Source organism: Coptis chinensis, chromosome 1, assembly GCF_015680905.1.
Source record: "Coptis chinensis isolate HL-2020 chromosome 1, ASM1568090v1, whole genome shotgun sequence".
Classification (NCBI taxonomy): domain Eukaryota; kingdom Viridiplantae; phylum Streptophyta; class Magnoliopsida; order Ranunculales; family Ranunculaceae; genus Coptis; species Coptis chinensis.
Window position 1 is genome coordinate 16400518 of NC_141456.1, and position 16527 is coordinate 16417044.

Below are 16527 nucleotides of genomic sequence, written 5' to 3' on the forward strand. Positions count from 1 at the left end.
AGTTCCATATCAAATCTGCCAAAATGGTTCTTTTACATAACCAAACAGGCTTGCTACCTTCTTCTTAGCAGCCTCGGCTCGCCTTTGTCTTATGCGCACGCGGTTCATCTCTCTATCCTTCTCAATCATTACCTATACCACCTCCAGTGTGAGGAGACCGGCATTTGTTCCGTCCGGTGGTGGATGTTCCTCGATCTCGCCTTCCGCTTTCATTTGCCTTGGTGATGCTTTTCCGTCCGTTTTTCCCATGTATGGTTTCCCTTTCCTTTCTTAGTTTGTCATTCTCGTTTCTCAACCTAACAATCTCCTCTTGAAAAAGTCTGGTGGCGTCTGCTGCCACATCTGACACCTCTTCCTCCCCCACCCCTTCAACCTCGACACTCTCTGTTTCCTCTGCAAGCTCTCTAACTGCTGTTTTCTTTGGTCTTCCCACTCCTCTACTCCTCTTTTTGCTACGGTGGCCATTTTCTCTCTTCTGTCCCCCAGACGGCGCCAAAATGTATATACTCTTATTGCACCCTATGACGTTACTTGTCTTCTCTTACTTTTCTCTCTTTTAATTACTCTCCTCTTCTCTTTTTTCTTTCTCCCCACTTTCTTTATATCTCTTTCTCTTTCTCTAACCGCCTCTTATGGTCCGTTGATCTTCTTTCAATCTAGCGTCCCCTGTCTTTCCACATGTCGCGGCAATTTCCATGCAGTTAGGTTACCGTGGATCCGATTCCCTGCTACTGGTCTTGTATCTCCTATATTGCATCGCCCACTTGACCCACCAAACTCTCATGTCATATATGCCCTATACATTAAGCAAACAAAACAATACTACTACTTTGCAATCTTTTCCTTTTAAAATTTCCTTAGAGGCTAGTGAACACTCGTTCTTAGTGGCTGTTTGTTCAAATAGTAGTTGGTGCTTATGGTAATTGGTTTAATAATGGACTGCTTTGCATCGCCCGAATGCGGATTGCAAGTTCAATGAACATTCTACTTTGCTTTGGAACTCTTTTTCTTCATGAAAAATAAGAAATTTGTTTGCAGCAAATGGTCAATTTTGCTTTGCAACTTTGGAATGCAGTGTTTCTTTGTGTTTGCGGTTCAAGATAACTTAAGGACACATTCCGCCTCATTGCGTTGGTCCATTCCCTGCACCTTATTAAAACCAGAACGGAGGGATTTTATCCTGTCCCAATTTGTATTGAAATTGTCATGAGATATGATATATTTCTAAGAAGTAAAAATGGGCTCTCAAAATTAAAACTAAATTGATTATACTAATTAATTTCAAATTTTGAATAGAATGAGTCAATACTTTAGACGATTGGATACTATGTATAAAATTATCATATACATATACAAGTAAAGTTATCATATACATTGTTACACCTCACAAAAACACTTGAAAGAGCTAGTTCAGGACTTCAGGGTCTTGTACTCATCAGTACACAGTCAAGTGTCTCATGTTTTTTTTTGCTAAAAGGTAATTGTGTATATAAAAGGGTAAAATTCGTTTATCCTTTACATAACCAAAAATGATTGATTGATAGTATTGACTAAACTTCTTATGTGAAGTTGCCTACGTATCTAGTTCTTTTGTCGAACTAGAATCAAGTCATATGTAGTTCCATAGAAATTAAACTTGATTGGGGCGGTTTTCATCCTGGGAGAGATCTGGAATGTCCTCAGATGTTTAGATTCATCCTCCTTTTATTGATTTGGTTTGTCTCCCCGTTTTCCTCGTGGAGACATTATGTAATAATGATTTGAGCTCTTGCTCTCCTTTCCTTTTATGATGCACGTCTATTATGTTTGGCTCTTGAGATGGATGCTCGATACAATCTGTTTAACTCCTTGTGCTATTAATGAATGCTTTAATTGTGCTCGAATTGATTTATGTTTATAGAGATTGTATGTGTGCCTTAATGTGTTAGGTCGTGTGCAACCTATTGCTTTTGGAGTAGACTTAGATTATAGGTCATATGTTAGACCTGTGATTAGACTTTGGACACTGGACACGTGGACCATAGTGATTGGTTGAGAGCGTAGGGTGCTAATAGTGTATATAGCAAAAAGAAAAAGTTACAGTTATATCAGGTGAGAGACTCTTGTAGCCCCTCCAACATTACAACGATTTAAGCAATAAATCCATAGTAAGTGAAGTGTTGGTTCTCCATATTATGTAGGAAGTCTGGTCTGTGAGGCCACCATTGTTGCTGCCCATTCGCTAAAGTTGCTTCTCTTTTGGCACATTTATCTTCTCCGAAATTCACTTCTCTCCATGTACTAGTGAGAATGATGGTTGCTTTGGTCTTTAGTCTATTCCATTATCCTTTACATACAGTTCTTCTCGATCTAAATTTCACGTAGAAAGTTCTTTTTGCAGGTTCCGTTTTATGCTGCGGCTCAAGTAACAGGAGCTACAGTTGCATCTTTTACACTTCAGCAGCTATTGCAACCAATAGAAAGAGTGGGCACTACATCTCCTTATGGATCAGATATTCAAGCCTTGGTCATGGAGATAGTTGTCACATTTTCCATGATGTTCATCACTTCAGCCGTGTCAACCGATACTAAAGCTGTAAAACATTTCATTCAATCATATATTGCAATATGATTATTGTTTTTTATTTCTTACCAAGATCAGTATGTTTATATTATGATGGGCAGTTCGTGTGTTTTACGTATTTCTAATACTTAACTTTTAGATTGGAGAGTTAGCTGGAATAGCAGTTGGTTCTGCAGTTTGCATCACATCCATCTTAGCTGGGTAAGCAAATTATCTCCATTTAACCAAGCATTCATTGATATATCATATATGAGATACCAATTGATTCATTTATAAGTTAGGCCCTAAATATTGATGATCTTAGTTTCTCACCCATGCTTTATCGAATCATTTCAGGCCGATATCAGGTGGCTCGATGAACCCAGCAAGAAGTATAGGTCCAGCAATCGCGAGCAAATATTACGAAGGCATTTGGGTATACGCGCTTGGACCTGTAGTTGGAACATTAATGGGGGCATGGTCATACAACCTGATAAGGGTTTCAGACGGGCCAGTTCATGCAATTTCCCCGCAATCATTTTCTTTTAAGATTCATCGTTTACAAAGTGGTGAGGGAAACATAGCTGATAAAGATCATCTGGATATATAAATCTTTAGCTATTTGACGGTTTGGACTGGTGTATAAAGAAAAATGCAATCGGCCTAATCGTTGAACATCTCCAAGTGTATATAAAATTTTATTATGAAGGGTTGTCCTCGTATTTTCTGTTAATGCCTCAGTAGTAATTACTCATTCTGACTTTGAGACCCTGGTACAAAGAAAAACAATTTAGGCAGATGTATATACATACATCAAAACTCAAAGAAACAATTCTCATGGCTTTTGCAGCATCAAGAAGAAAAATCTCAAATGCGAAAAACAGCTTGAAGAAAAATGGCAACTTGTGTGGTAGGTCCGTTATGGATCCCTTAGCATCATACTAGACTAAAATTCAGATTCCTCCCTCTATCCCGTGCCTTTCACCAAAAGTTGGCATCTTGAAATTGTTTGTACTTTGTAGTAAAATACTTTCAAGCTACTATACTTTGAAAGTAGAATCTCTAATTCAAAAGCGTTTACGTCTCTAAGCCAATAAGTTGGACATGGATAGTTACTTACGACTTGATTTTTTGTGGATGTCATCTTTCTACTATGGATAACAACTCTACAAAAATGAGCTCATTTGGAAATGTCTAAAGATGGTAAAAAAAAGTTGTAAAAAATAACATTTTCAAATCAACTTTTGAAAAGGGTAGAAATTTCAAAATGACCTCAAATTTTGTGGATTATCCGCAAAGTATTAGCTTTTAGTTCAACATAAAACAGAGAGTAACTCTCAAAGACAAAAAGGAAGAAAAAATCACTCTCAAATCCGTTTTTTTTTTTTTTTTTAATCACTAACAAGGGCTGGGCAGATTATAGGACAAATATATCCAGATGTGAAATTAAAAACAGCTTGGGTGGTAAAAAGTCAAGTTTTCCCTCGATGTTAAATAAAAAAAAACAGCTCGACCCAACCAAAACGACACGGCATCTGCAGAATGAACAATCATTGTTTATACTTCAACATGAGGTATGAACAAGATGTATCATTAGTGAACAATAATTGTTCATATCTATTTGGGGTATGAATGAATGGATGATCATTATTCATACTTCAACATAATGTATGATCGGTAAGAAAATACATATTGGGGTATGAACAATCACTATTCATACCTCAACACAATGTATAATCAGTAAGAAACACTTATTAGAGTATGAATAATCATTGTTCTTATTTATTTAGGATATGAAAAATCATTATTTATCCATGAGGAGATCATTGTTCATACCAAAACAACATAAAGACTAAAATAAAAAGATATTAATTTAAAATATGTGCTATTTGTATTTAAGGATTATTTTCCATTTTGGACCGGAATTGGTTCTCTCTACCGATTTATTTGTTGGTTGGGTGTCGTATAAAAAGTGTTGGAATGTTGGATATGGATCCTCCTCCGTATATCGGTGGAATAGGAACTTATTAATGAGCGAAAACTCGGCAAAATCCCAAGAAAAATAAAACATAACGTTTGACGAACATTACGGAAAGCTAGACACAGCTCGGAACGAGATTTTCGTGTACCGAGATACACGGCCAATCGCGCGAAAAGGGTACTACTTTTGCATCTCTTATTTATTATTATTATTATTATTTTTCTTGTAAATTGTTTCTGTGTGGGCCCTCAGAATGGATTTCTAGAGGGTTCATTCTTAACATCTTTTTTTTCATTTTTTTCAATTTTATTGTACGTACAGTTTTATAATTAGGTGGTGAGAAGAGACAGTTGCATTTTTGATTAAAAAAAAAATGAGTGATCATGTGGTGATTAATGTGGAGAGAATGGTAGTGGAGGAAGAATCGCCGTTGATACAGACGGTAGAATGTAGAATTTGTCAAGAGGAAGACCATGTTAAAAATTTGGAAGCCCCTTGTTCTTGTAGTGGCAGTTTGAAGGTATCTTTATCTTTTTCAGTGCCTGGTTGACAGCTTAATAATGTGGATTCTAATATTGTTTTATTCAGTATGCTCACAGGAGCTGTGTACAGCGATGGTGTGACGAAAAGAAGGACATCACTTGTGAAATCTGCCACCAGGTATGTCCATATACCTTCAAATCTCATTCACTTTTCATGAATCGTGGCCCAAATGGAATATTGGAATAAGTTAAACTGATATTGAAATGTATATGAAACGTTATCAGGAGTGCTGCTCTAGTTTTAACATCTTATTATTGAACCTAGAAGTTCGAGGAAAAAATACTTCATGTGTAACCCACATAAGCAAACTGATTGCTGTTTTTTTGCTGCAATGTACTCTCTGTCTCCCTATACATGCAACCGAATCAAGATGCTTCTATGGTATTGAAAGTTAAGACATTCCTTCACAATACGATTACAATTATGGTGGAGTCCCCTCGTTCTTGGTATCCCCAAAATAATGGGGTTGTTTCCATTCCCCATTTTCCAGGTTCAAGAATTTGGGGTTCCAAAGTCCTTACGAGAATTGCTTTCTTTGTTTGGTCTGCAGCTTCAGAGCATATTCTTACTGTTGACAATCTCAGGAATAGAAATTTTAGGGTTCAAACTCTAGATTTTTGTCCCTTATGCTCGATGGTTGAGGAATCGGTTAATCATGTGCTTTTGCATTGTCCTTTTTCTTGGACAATTTGGTCTTGGTTTCATTGGGAGTCTAGTATGGTTTGGGTCAGTCCTAGTCGAGTGGTGGATCTCCTTACTTAGTGGTACACATGGCCTTTTTCATCGAGAGGGCAAAGAATATGGAACATGCTACCTTTTGCAATTATGTGGGGTATTTGGTTGGAACGGAATAGATGTATTTTTTAGGGCAAAGCTATGGTAATCCAGAAAGTCGTACTAGATATCAAAGGGCTCCTTTGTTATTGGAGTAAAAATTTTGTGGACCTAAGAAACATTCATTTTGAACAATTTGTAGCTAGATGGGAAGATATTATTTATAGAGAGTCTTGAGGAGGGTGGTTGGTTTATTTTTGAGTTGTTTTTATATTTCTGTTGTAATGGTAGGTATCTCGACCTACGTTTTCTTTGATTAATACAACTTAACTTTTACCGAGCAAAAAAAAAAACAATTATGGTGGAGTCCTATGTTGGTTTAATGTGATATATGCTGCTGCCAATTACCCAGTAATTCACTATGAAATGAAATAGCTACACATAATTAGGAAATCTGGCTGGACCTCAATAGCCTGTCGCAGCACTATTCCGCAATTTTCCTAATTCAAGATGGAGGAAAGATTACCATTCAATCTTTTTGAGGACCTTAGCATGATGATGGTCATTCCCAAAACTTTGGGGTCGCAACTCATGACTACCTGATTCCCAAAGATTACCAGATGCAGCTGTCTGTAATTAAAGGTCATTAGCTCTTTGCACAACTGGGTTGGTCGCTACTGTTCTGTTTCTGACAAAAAGATTTTTAGGAATATGATTCATTTTGCTCAGGGCTATTATTCTTCAGGCCTTCTTCTTTTCTTTTCTTTTCTTTTCTGTGTGTGTGTGTGTGTGTTTTCTTTATTTTTTTCCCTACAACCCTATCTACATCCATATGCTCCCCTCTCATTGCTTTTTATGTTCATTGAGTTTCGAACTTGATATGTATATCAATCAACCAAACTTGTCCATATTTGTTTTCTGCTGCAATATGATGGAGTTTGGACCAGTTGCTGACTCAGATTTTTTCTTAAGTTTAGACTTACCAGCCTGGATATACTGCGCCTGTTCCATCTCAACCCCGCCCTGATGATACCACCATTGATATTAGGCAAGTTTTATCTCTGATTTTTTATTTTATTTCATTTTATTTTTTGGAGATTGAAAGACACTTATTTAGTCTTTAACATGTTGAATGAAGATCCAAGCAACACCGTTCACATTCCCCTTTTTTTGTTTATTTCAGTGGAGGGTGGCTGATATCTGGAACTCCTGTTGGTTTGCATGATCCTCGGTTTGTGACAATGGCAGCAGCAGAACGTCGTTTACTGGAGGCCCAATATGATGAGTACGCTGGTACTAATGCCAGTGGATCTGCTTTTTGCCGCTTTGCCGCTCTTACTGTAAGCCCTGTGATTAATTGCACAACCATTAAAAAGGACTTTTTTTTTTTTTTTTTTGTGTGGGGGGTAAAAATGATGTGCTCGAATAAGCGATTAGAAGATATTTTAAGTAGTCTAGTTTTGAAAATAAAAAAGAAAATATCCTCACTTGTTTGACTTGCTTGGAGATGCATGTAGTGCATGTAGGTTTGTAATTCTCCTATTTAGGTTCTATTCTGTCATTTTGATAATTCTTCCAGGAAAGAAATATAGTCATCAGAAAAAGAAATAATCATATAAGTGTTTATAAGAAAAATGAAAAATGAAACAACAGAAATGAAAATATTGATGTTGACTTTGCTATTCTCATCTTTTCTCCAAGAGTTTGTTAAGCGATCTTAAGTAAGTTTTGGAGGCTGCTTCATCTGTAACCTTAGTTTCCTATGTTGTTAAAACTACTGTCAACTTTTTATGGTCTTCCCTTCAAGCTTATTTGGCATAGTTATATCTTCCATAATATTGCTCTCATGTGGTTGTCATTTTACATGTATTTGTAAATCTCTCGAGTGTAATTTATGTATATTTTATTTGTTTTAATGAAGTTACTGGCACTCTTCCTCTTGAGACATGCACTTGAGACGACCAGTTCTAACAATGAGGATGATGAAGATGTTTCCACATTTTTCTCTGTACGTGAGCTTTGGATAATTTTTCATATATTTAGGGTTTCAGATCCTGCTGCAGTATTTGACCAATTCTTTGACACTTAACAGATATTTATGCTGCGTGCTTTTGGATTTCTTTTGCCTTTCTACATAATGGCCTGTGCTATCAGTGTCTTGCAGCGCAGAAGGGAAATAGAGGTAGTCAATATTAATTGGAAATTTAGAACTTCTACTCTCTGTTTTCTATTTCAGTTTTAAGTAAGGTTGGTTTGTGGTCATATACCTTTATATGTATGCACACCAAGCATTCATAAATTAACCAGAGGTGAAATTTGCTCGTGTCTGTGATGGTGTATGGTCATCTTCACTGTCTATCCATTGCATACAGACGTTTGAGAATCATGTGTTAGCAGTAACTCATTCGGAGTTCCGAAAGTACTATCCCTATAAAGTCATTGTACAAGTTGAAAAGTAAAAAAAATCAGCGTTAACTTGAAGAGTGGATTATGTCAAAGTCAGACCATTTCATAAATGTTAACTTGAAGAGTGGATTATGTCAAAGTCAGACCATTTCATAAATGTTTAGGTACGTCATTATGGTCAAACTGCATATAGAAACTTGTCTTAGGCAGTCAGACCATTGCTTTTTGCCATTAAGTTTTAGGGATTTAGTGTTTGACTTGTGTGTGGGATTGTCTACTATTTTGGCACATTAGGAGGAAGCAAGACGTGCAGCGTCTGAAGTTGCATTTGTGCTGCAATCTGGGCAAGAGCAAGGTCTGCATTTCACAATCGTGCCTGGACCTGTGGTGACTCATCCAGAACCACACCAGTAATGATGGGATACTATAGTGATAATGTTCCCTCGAAGAGGGTAGATTATATTCTTGGAAGATGTGTCACTCAATATAATTTTTCAGTACTCGAAGAAACTGGAAGGGTTGCATATATATACCTGCAACCCGCCATTGTGCGGTTGTGTAATATATCTTCTATTTTTTGTTACAAGTGTGTGCTTCTTTGCGTTTTTGTTCCTGCAATCAATAGTTCAGGTCTCATTGGGGCATGGTTCCTGGAAAATGTTGTAATTGAATATGACTCTTCTTTTTGGTACTTCATTAGTATGATTCAGTATCACTTTGTTTAAAGTCGTGTTAACAGCATAATTCAAATTGTTAAAGCTTTAATGATTAAAACCACAATCACAAATAACATGTTGCAACGTACTAGTGGAACAAGAATGTGTTTGTTGGGATGAAGTGGCTAAGGACGGTTAGTATTATCAGATTGGCGTTTGAAGCTTATAGAAATTTTCTCGATTATGAAGGGAACAGGTGGAAGCGAATGGTATATCCAGGTTCCAATCTATCTGTGCTTTGTAGGGATGCAACTCGTACTTGTCTGAGTCCAATCTCACCCTTAACAGGGAAACAGGGTAAATGTTATCGACCAACAAACATAATGTATCAATCCGCATATTTCTTTCGTTTTCGATCTCTACTTTGGGGAGGGGGTCATTGGACCCAGACATTTATAGTGAGCTGGGGAAGCTCGATTTGGAACTGTCACTGTTTAAAGAAATTCTAAAGACTTAAGCTTTAAACACAAACATGATTAAATATCTAATGAAGCTTCACTTTGGGTTTGTTCTTTTCGTAAGCAAAATTCCCAAGAAGTAGTGGGGTTCTAACTCAAATTAATAACGATAAAAACGAGATTGGAGAGAATCCACATCAAGTACATAGCCTTTAAAGTACATTCCCGTACTCAATCTAGCAATGGCCCCACCTGGGTTTAAAGGAATTCCATCTCCATTACTTCGGCAAGAAGTGTTCTAATCGAAGATTGAATTCAAAGATCCTTAGAATTAGCCAGATTGTTTTCTTGTTTCATAGGTTGTGAAGGGGGCTAATCACTGTGTTGTGCACTTGTGCATGGAAGGCAAAAGAATTCAATCGACCTTTGCTGTCTCTGTCAAGCTTTAAAATGTTACCTTCAATGCCATGTTTTTAATTTAGATGCTTAAAAAACACTATGCAGTACTCGGTTATCCTGTGTGCGTGATACAAAATAAAATCTATATAACCTTGTTGTGTAGGAATATAAGACTACAAAGCAACAATCATACAACTCTTTAACTTTAATTGAAAGCTTAAAGCAAACTTCCAACTAGTAATGGTTCAAAGTTTGGTTAGATGGCTTGGACTACGACTAGTCTTTCATGCATTAACTTAAACACCACAAATCCCTCACCCCAAGTTTCTTTGATGGAAGCATTTTGTTTTGTGCTTTTTTTTTTCTAATTCTTTTCTCAACTGGCATTCTTTTTCCAGTATATAAGAAAGAGAAGTTAAAAGAAAAGATGGTCCACATGGATAAACGAGAAAACCTAAAACAAGAAAGAAAGAAAGAAAAGAGAGGGAGATAGATGAGGTGGGATGACACATCCCCATGCAGAACAGGAGAAGCTTGTAGTGAGTCTTCTTTGAACTTTGAATGGTGGGCTTTGGGCTCTAGCAACTGAAATAAAGAGAAAAGAAAAGCATAAAGAACCTATTTAGCACAAGAAACCAAGAACTGTTGTTTAGTTGCATGGATATAAGAGCTTGGAATTCTAAAGTTAAGGAAGATCTTAGAATGGCATAAAGCAAGTGTTTGGTTTTTTGGCGGAGAGGGTTCTATTCCCCATCCTTCCCCATATCTCCACTTTATGGCTTGCTTGCAACTGTTGCATTCAAAAATCAAAATCTTGGCTCGTCTTACTTTTGGATGCCCATTCACTCTGTGATAATATTTAACTTGGAGAAAAGTTGAAATAATATTACCAAAATACAGTAGTTGGGTGAATAACTTACATCTTCAGGATAAAATATGCATAAGCAATTTGCACTAAATACTTGGAAATTCATGAACAAGAAGGGCATTAAATTGATTATAACGAAGGACAGGTTGGTCATTCTCTAGTCAAGATCCCCCAACCCATTTTCTATCTCAACCATTTCTTTCTTTTCTTCCCTGACAGCATTTCAGTGAATTCTTTCCTCTGAATACTAATTCTAGTATGCTGTTTAATAATAGAATTAAACCACAAAATAAGCAACTTTATTTTAAATAATCAAAGGTGAACTACTGGTGTATGGGCACAGAATAACTAACATAACTATTGGTGACTTGGTGTACTCATAAGGGAATGTGATTAAACATATTTTGCGGGTCCCACGTAATCATTTGTCAGATACTCAGATGACATAAACATAAGCAGATGATGTGGCGATTGGCAGAGTAGTTTAAGTAGACAAAAGGCAGCCAAATGATAGAGATGTAAGGAACCAATGAAAAGATACTTAGCTTCTCAAGGGTGGTGTTGAAGCATCTTTAGTTATACCTGTCAGAGTATTCTAAAACACCCTTAAATTGCTTCAACTGCAGGCTTATGATTGGGATGCATCAGAAAATTCTTTAGGTGTTCTGGGCCCTCTATGCTTTGTGCTTTTAAACCCCACAAATCTCATAAGAGATAAACCACAGGCTTATATCTACAGGAATGAGCAATAACAAGTAGAAGGATTAGAGCTTGAGATCTTCTTATTCCCTTATTTTTCTAAATAAAGAGATACTTCAATTCCTCTTGTCTGGTCAGTGCAGAAATCATGGTTTTCTGTTCTTCTAAGGCGCTTATCCTTCTTGTCTGCATTGGGTTCTTAATAGCTCAACCATACAGAGTTTCAGGCCTGAGAAGCATAGACATGGTCCTCAAAGGGAACCAAGAACAAAGAATTGAGAAGAAGTCACGTATTCTAAGCACTGTTAGCACTGAAGACCTACACAACAAGAATGAATTGGCACCTGCACCATCACTCTCTGATGCCTATGAGTCAAGCAAAAGAAGAGTTCGGCGAGGATCGGACCCAATCCACAACAGAAGTTGATATAACATTTATATATTCTCTACAAAGAATCTGGCAAGGAAATGGATAAAGAAAGCAAGACACATTGATATTCATTATGCGGAAAGAAACTAAAGAAGGATGGTGAACAGGCTTTGCTTTCTTTACATGTTCTTCCATGTGGATTGCTTGGTTTCCTCTTATTATTCGATAGTTAAAAAGGTATTGTTGTAGAAATGTGCATAGACAGAGATGTTGAGACGATGAACCTTACAAACTGCCTTGCGCATAGACACATCAAGTAGCACGAGGCCTAACCAATGGCCCAGAAAAGGCGGTACTGTATGGAAGATGATGCATGCTTCCCAATAACTAAGCATCAATTGTTCTCATTTTTACTTAGGAGATAATGATCTCTGTCTTTAAAGCAATTCCACTTGCACAACACGGTTAAAAATTCTTTATCATCGTTTCAACTTTATGGATATAGTTTTTCATACGATTCCGCTTATAGAATTTCTTTTGCTCTCTGTTATTTCTTCTTTCTTATCCCCTTTTATTATGGCAACCTGATATAATGAGCATGAAAACATCTAAATTGTTCTGTTAGGTAGAGTTTTTTTAATTATTTATTTCTAAGTATGTTGTTTTTATGATCAATAGGGTTTTAGGCCATTTATAATGAGCAGATATAACTATATAAGTGAAGCAATATCAGCCTTTATAACTGAAACTCATTTTTTTTCTTTTTTCTGAAAACATAACCCCTTAGTGAAGAACTTCAAAATTGTAAGTGATATTAACAATAAACAGAAGAATCTATTCCAAAATTCTTTTGGGGAAAAAGGAAGAAGAATACCAAGCACCTATGTCTGGGACTAAAATTCAGAGTCCATATTGTACCTCAACGATGGTTGCAAGCTCAAGCCCAGCTCACCCAGCATAAATTTGGAAGGATCCCAAAACATTGCACCTCTGAGAGCATCTGAAACAGATGAGGTTCCACAAGATTCCCTTGCAGATTCCAAAAAAGAAAGATCTCTAAGGTGTAAATTTATGAAGCTACTTGATATTTCCCATCAGTTGAGTTTGGCGGAATCTATTCCTTCTGTGAAGTCTGAGTTGAACAGAAGACGTAGAAGATATCTTGCGGGAAATGGCTTCCCAGATCATATCCACAGCATCTCCTGGCTGTGATGGATACTGATACTCAAAATGCTTTGCGACATCCTTTAGTTTTTCCCACATCTTGGTCCATTTGTCCCGCTTGATACGCTTGAGTAAATTCAATAGAAATCCTTTCTTCATAGCATCAGACGCAGGGACAAATATACAGAATTCTGAGTAATCCAAAATGTCTTCATAAGGGAGTTCAATCTCGTCACTGATGATCACTGGAACACAGTGGCTAGAAATTGCATCAAATAATCGGTTAGAAGAGGGGGTGTCTCCAGCAATGTTTAGGCAGAACTTGGATGACGACATCCCTTGGGCTGCCTTATTAATACCACTCCCATGAACACTTCCAAATGTAAAGTGCACGTCCTTCTCATCTTTGAGAAGATAATACAGTTCCTGACGAATGAATCCTCCCTGAATAATAAATTAAATTAAAATATATTTTTAGAAGCAAAGTGAAATTTTTGCTCACGATAATGGTAAAATAGTAAAATGGTGTGGAACAAAGAAAATCAAAAGGGTGAAGTAGAGTTCAGAACAAATATTTTATCTAGTAGCATGTTACAATTTTACCCTAAAATTCTCACTGCAATATAAATGTTTATCAGTGCAATCAGAAGGCTTTTAGAACTTGAAGTGAATTTTTTTTCAAAAAAATGGTAAAACATGGTGAGAAAATAAAAAAGGACGAGTAGAACTCATGAAGATATCTTAGCAAGTAGACTAGAATGTGTAAACTGTTTTTCAGTGCAATGTGAATACGAAATTGTCCACAGAAGAGAAGAGGATCCATAAACAGAAAGCACAGCTATAAGAATAGGGAAAAAATAAAACAAGTTATTCAGTTAAACGGTTTGCATATGACACACAGTCATAAAGATCAGTCACTCCCAAGTCCCAACTCCAGTGCATACTGGAATGTCTCACGGGAATCAATGTCGTCCGATTCACATTATGGAGGTGCCAATAAAGGTTATCTCCAAGTCCCAATGCCGATGACATGACAGTACTATAGTCTATAACACTTCAGGTGGAACAAAAACTCACTAAAATAAAATTAAAGAGCAGTCTGGAAAGGAAACTCTTATTAAGGGAAGTAGAGAACAGAATATGATTGTTTTAACAGCACAGAAACTATGGAGGACCCACGTATTTAAATTTTAAATGGACGTACGAACGACTTGGAAACACTTTTTGTGAGTTGATATGGTGCCGCAGCATGGCCAAAACACATGGAAAAACACATGTTTGATATGGTTTAAATGACCTTGACCATGTCTAAAAGGCCCATTTTCTAAAAATAGCTAAGCTTATATATAGTGTTGTTGAATTCCTGTAGGTTTATCCAATACCAATCCTGTTTTCCATTCCACTATAGGGCAGAAACACAACAAAAGGGCTTTCATCCCACTTCACGATGTCTAGCACCAAGTTAACAAGAAATTTATGTAATCATGTCTACTGCTATTGCAAGAAGAGGAGTACATCTTCTGACATACAGTCTACTCTCGATAGATCAAATGTAAAAAAAAATCTTTCTAGGCAAATTAAGGATCCCGGAAACACAGCAGCTGTCTCTAACTCACAAATTACACCCAAGTTATTCTAGCTTAATGCAAGCACGCAGCAGGATACTGACACCTTAAAGTACAACATGCATGAGGCAAGGAAAGCAACTTTTTCACTTTTGAAGCACTGATACTATATTCTATAATAATGAAAAGTTGCAAAATCTAGAGGAGAATTCCAAACTCAGTCATAGGCTCTCTTTGCAATTATAGTTAACAATTATCTGTGAAACAATGACATATAATTTGGCAGATGAATAAAGAATTACAAAACAAGGACACAAATAACTGAAATTAAGGGAAATGAACAACACCAACTTACATCCTTCCTATAGATTGCACCCTGGAAGTATACCAGTATCGGACGCCTATTGAAGTCTGCCGAATCGCCATTGACGCTTCGCACAACATGACGGTAAGGAACAATTATGTCTTTGTCAATGTTCGCTATCTCAACTGGGTACCTTCCAAAATCTGCAAGCACGAGCATGGCAGAACCCAACTGTTTCCTTACATTTAACATGCTGTTTGGATGATGGGCCAAGATTATATGATCCTTTCCACCCCACCTCTTCCACTCATCCCTACGCACCAAAAAATCAACTAATCTTTCCTGCAGCAACCTGTTCAAACTCTTTTTCCCTTTTCCGTGTGTCTTTGAATGTCTGTTGTAGCTCAACGATGAGAAAAATGGCACAAATATTGCATCTGCTTGGGTTGAATTTAACACTCTAATTGCACTGCAAGGCCTCATAATACTAGGTGTGTTTGACGCGAGAAGATCCAAAGTGAGCCAGTACTCAATACTGTGTTGCAAATTCAACCCTCCAGGGTACGAGGGGATACGATTGAGTTTACTGACATCTGGCCATATTTGATTTCCATTACCCTTCCAACCCAACAACCCGAAGTGAAATTCAGGTGGTAAGTCATACATAAAGATCTTAAGGAGAGCCTGATTCGTGTCACATACATTCCTTCTCCCTATTGTTTCCTCTATTACCTCCTTGCTCGCAATGGAAATTTGACTATTTTGATTGGGAACTTTCCCACTAATTCGACTAGTTGTATCAAGAGACCTATCACTGTTATTGTTGGTATTGGGTCTGATGTATGCTGATGAATTATTAACAAGTATTTGCCTAAAAACTGATCCATTAATCAATGCAACACTACTGGACCGAAGCAGGAAGATAGAGGAGAGGATCAAAAGAGACATGGAGATTGTGACTAAGCACAGAAGGTACCTCGAAGATTTCATACTCTTTTCTGACATGGATGAATTCATGGGAACCCAGAAACATCAAAAAATACTTTCCTCTTTCTTGTTACCTTCCAAACTTACTACACATTTGAGCTAGATTCTATCACATCATACCTTCTTCTCACATCAATCTACACAGAAAATAAAACAACACATCAAACCCATAAAAACAGCTCGCATTCAAGAAAAATCATTCAGCATGCAATAGTGAAAATATTAAATGGAGAATAACATACCTGATATATGATGATTGTTTTTTCTTTTATGACAAGTGAAAAGTCAGCAAAGTTTTTATGTAATAAAATATCGGTATTTAATTTAATTTAGTATATTTATTAGTGGTGAGTTTGTTGAAACGTGTGAGGACAAATTAGACTAGTTTTGGGAGACGTTTCTCGTGTCTCCAATTTACAATCACACAACACACAATTTCTTCCTTTCTCAAATCTCAACTGTTTTCTGTTTGTTTTTGTTGCAAAATGACACTTCATCACTCACCTAATTGAATGTGACATATATCAAAGAAATAAAATCAAGAACCTTAGAAAACGACAAAACTCAAAATTCAATTAGTTCCTTCGGTCACATTAGTGATTTAACTCTAACGCACAAGTCAAGTCATGATTAAGAGACAATAAAAAATTTGGATGTATTAAAACGAGTGGTCTATGCTGAGCTAGATACGATACGTAATAGATTAAGATGAAACTAAAGATTCGAATTAATATTTATATAAAGATTATATCGATTAAATTAAGTTAAAACTTCAAAAATCACTTTGAACACATAATACTATTTTATTTAG

At 36.7% G+C, this 16527-nt stretch overlaps 3 protein-coding genes across 9 annotated transcripts in view; 2 read left to right on the forward strand and 1 right to left on the reverse strand.

Moving 5' to 3' along the window:
- LOC147522517 (aquaporin NIP2-1-like) overlaps positions 1-3275 on the forward strand; it is a 30775-nt gene extending 27500 nt beyond the window's left edge. For all 4 annotated transcript variants that reach the window (XM_086594001.1, XM_086593997.1, XM_086593992.1 and 1 more), the window contains 3 exons: positions 2381-2575; positions 2703-2764; positions 2900-3275. In XM_086594001.1, the coding sequence (XP_086450127.1) occupies positions 2381-2575; positions 2703-2764; positions 2900-3152 (510 nt within the window). In that variant the 3' untranslated portion in view covers positions 3153-3275. The remainder of the gene's footprint in view (positions 1-2380; positions 2576-2702; positions 2765-2899) is intronic.
- Positions 3276-4463: 1188 nt separating this feature from the next.
- Positions 4464-8972, forward strand: LOC147522518 (uncharacterized). The gene is made up of 8 exons (XM_086594011.1): positions 4464-4700; positions 4845-5043; positions 5112-5183; positions 6818-6888; positions 7024-7180; positions 7762-7848; positions 7933-8022; positions 8541-8972. Exons 2-8 carry the CDS (start codon positions 4897-4899, stop codon positions 8658-8660), a joined length of 744 nt encoding a protein of 247 aa, XP_086450137.1. The 5' UTR covers positions 4464-4700; positions 4845-4896; the 3' UTR covers positions 8661-8972.
- A 1111-nt stretch (positions 8973-10083) lies between these two features.
- LOC147522519 (Exostosin family protein) lies at positions 10084-16216 on the reverse strand. 4 transcript variants are annotated; one of them, XR_015213120.1, is made up of 4 exons: positions 14781-15939; positions 12615-13304; positions 11210-11360; positions 10084-10344 (listed from the first exon to the last, which is right to left on the reverse strand). XR_015213120.1 is itself a non-coding variant. In XM_086594023.1 (3 exons), the coding sequence occupies exons 2-3, from the start codon at positions 15744-15746 to the stop codon at positions 12774-12776; spliced, it is 1497 nt and encodes a 498-aa protein (XP_086450149.1). In that variant the 5' UTR covers positions 15747-15853; positions 15959-16216; the 3' UTR covers positions 12432-12773. The 4 variants fall into 4 exon arrangements, 2 of the variants coding, with proteins under 2 accessions (XP_086450149.1, XP_086450145.1); XR_015213121.1 differs by lacking the exon at positions 11210-11360 and having other exon boundaries at positions 14781-15945; XM_086594023.1 differs by lacking the exons at positions 10084-10344; positions 11210-11360 and adding an exon at positions 15959-16216 and having other exon boundaries at positions 12432-13304; positions 14781-15853.
- Between the last annotated feature and the right edge of the window lie 311 nt (positions 16217-16527).

Bases quoted from the DNA above. Each gene is read 5' to 3' on its own strand.
- LOC147522519 (XM_086594023.1), bottom strand. From the start codon at position 15,746: ATGAATTCATCCATGTCAGAAAAGAGTATGAAATCTTCGAGGTACCTT. The intron at 13,305-14,780 runs GTAAGTTGGTGT...TTTATTATTCAG, and splicing joins GTGCAATCTATAGGAAGGAT to GGAGGATTCATTCGTCAGGA.
- LOC147522518 (XM_086594011.1), top strand. From the start codon at position 4,897: ATGAGTGATCATGTGGTGATTAATGTGGAGAGAATGGTAGTGGAGGAA. The intron at 5,044-5,111 runs GTATCTTTATCT...TGTTTTATTCAG, and splicing joins CTTGTAGTGGCAGTTTGAAG to TATGCTCACAGGAGCTGTGT. The intron at 5,184-6,817 runs GTATGTCCATAT...TCTTAAGTTTAG, and splicing joins CTTGTGAAATCTGCCACCAG to ACTTACCAGCCTGGATATAC.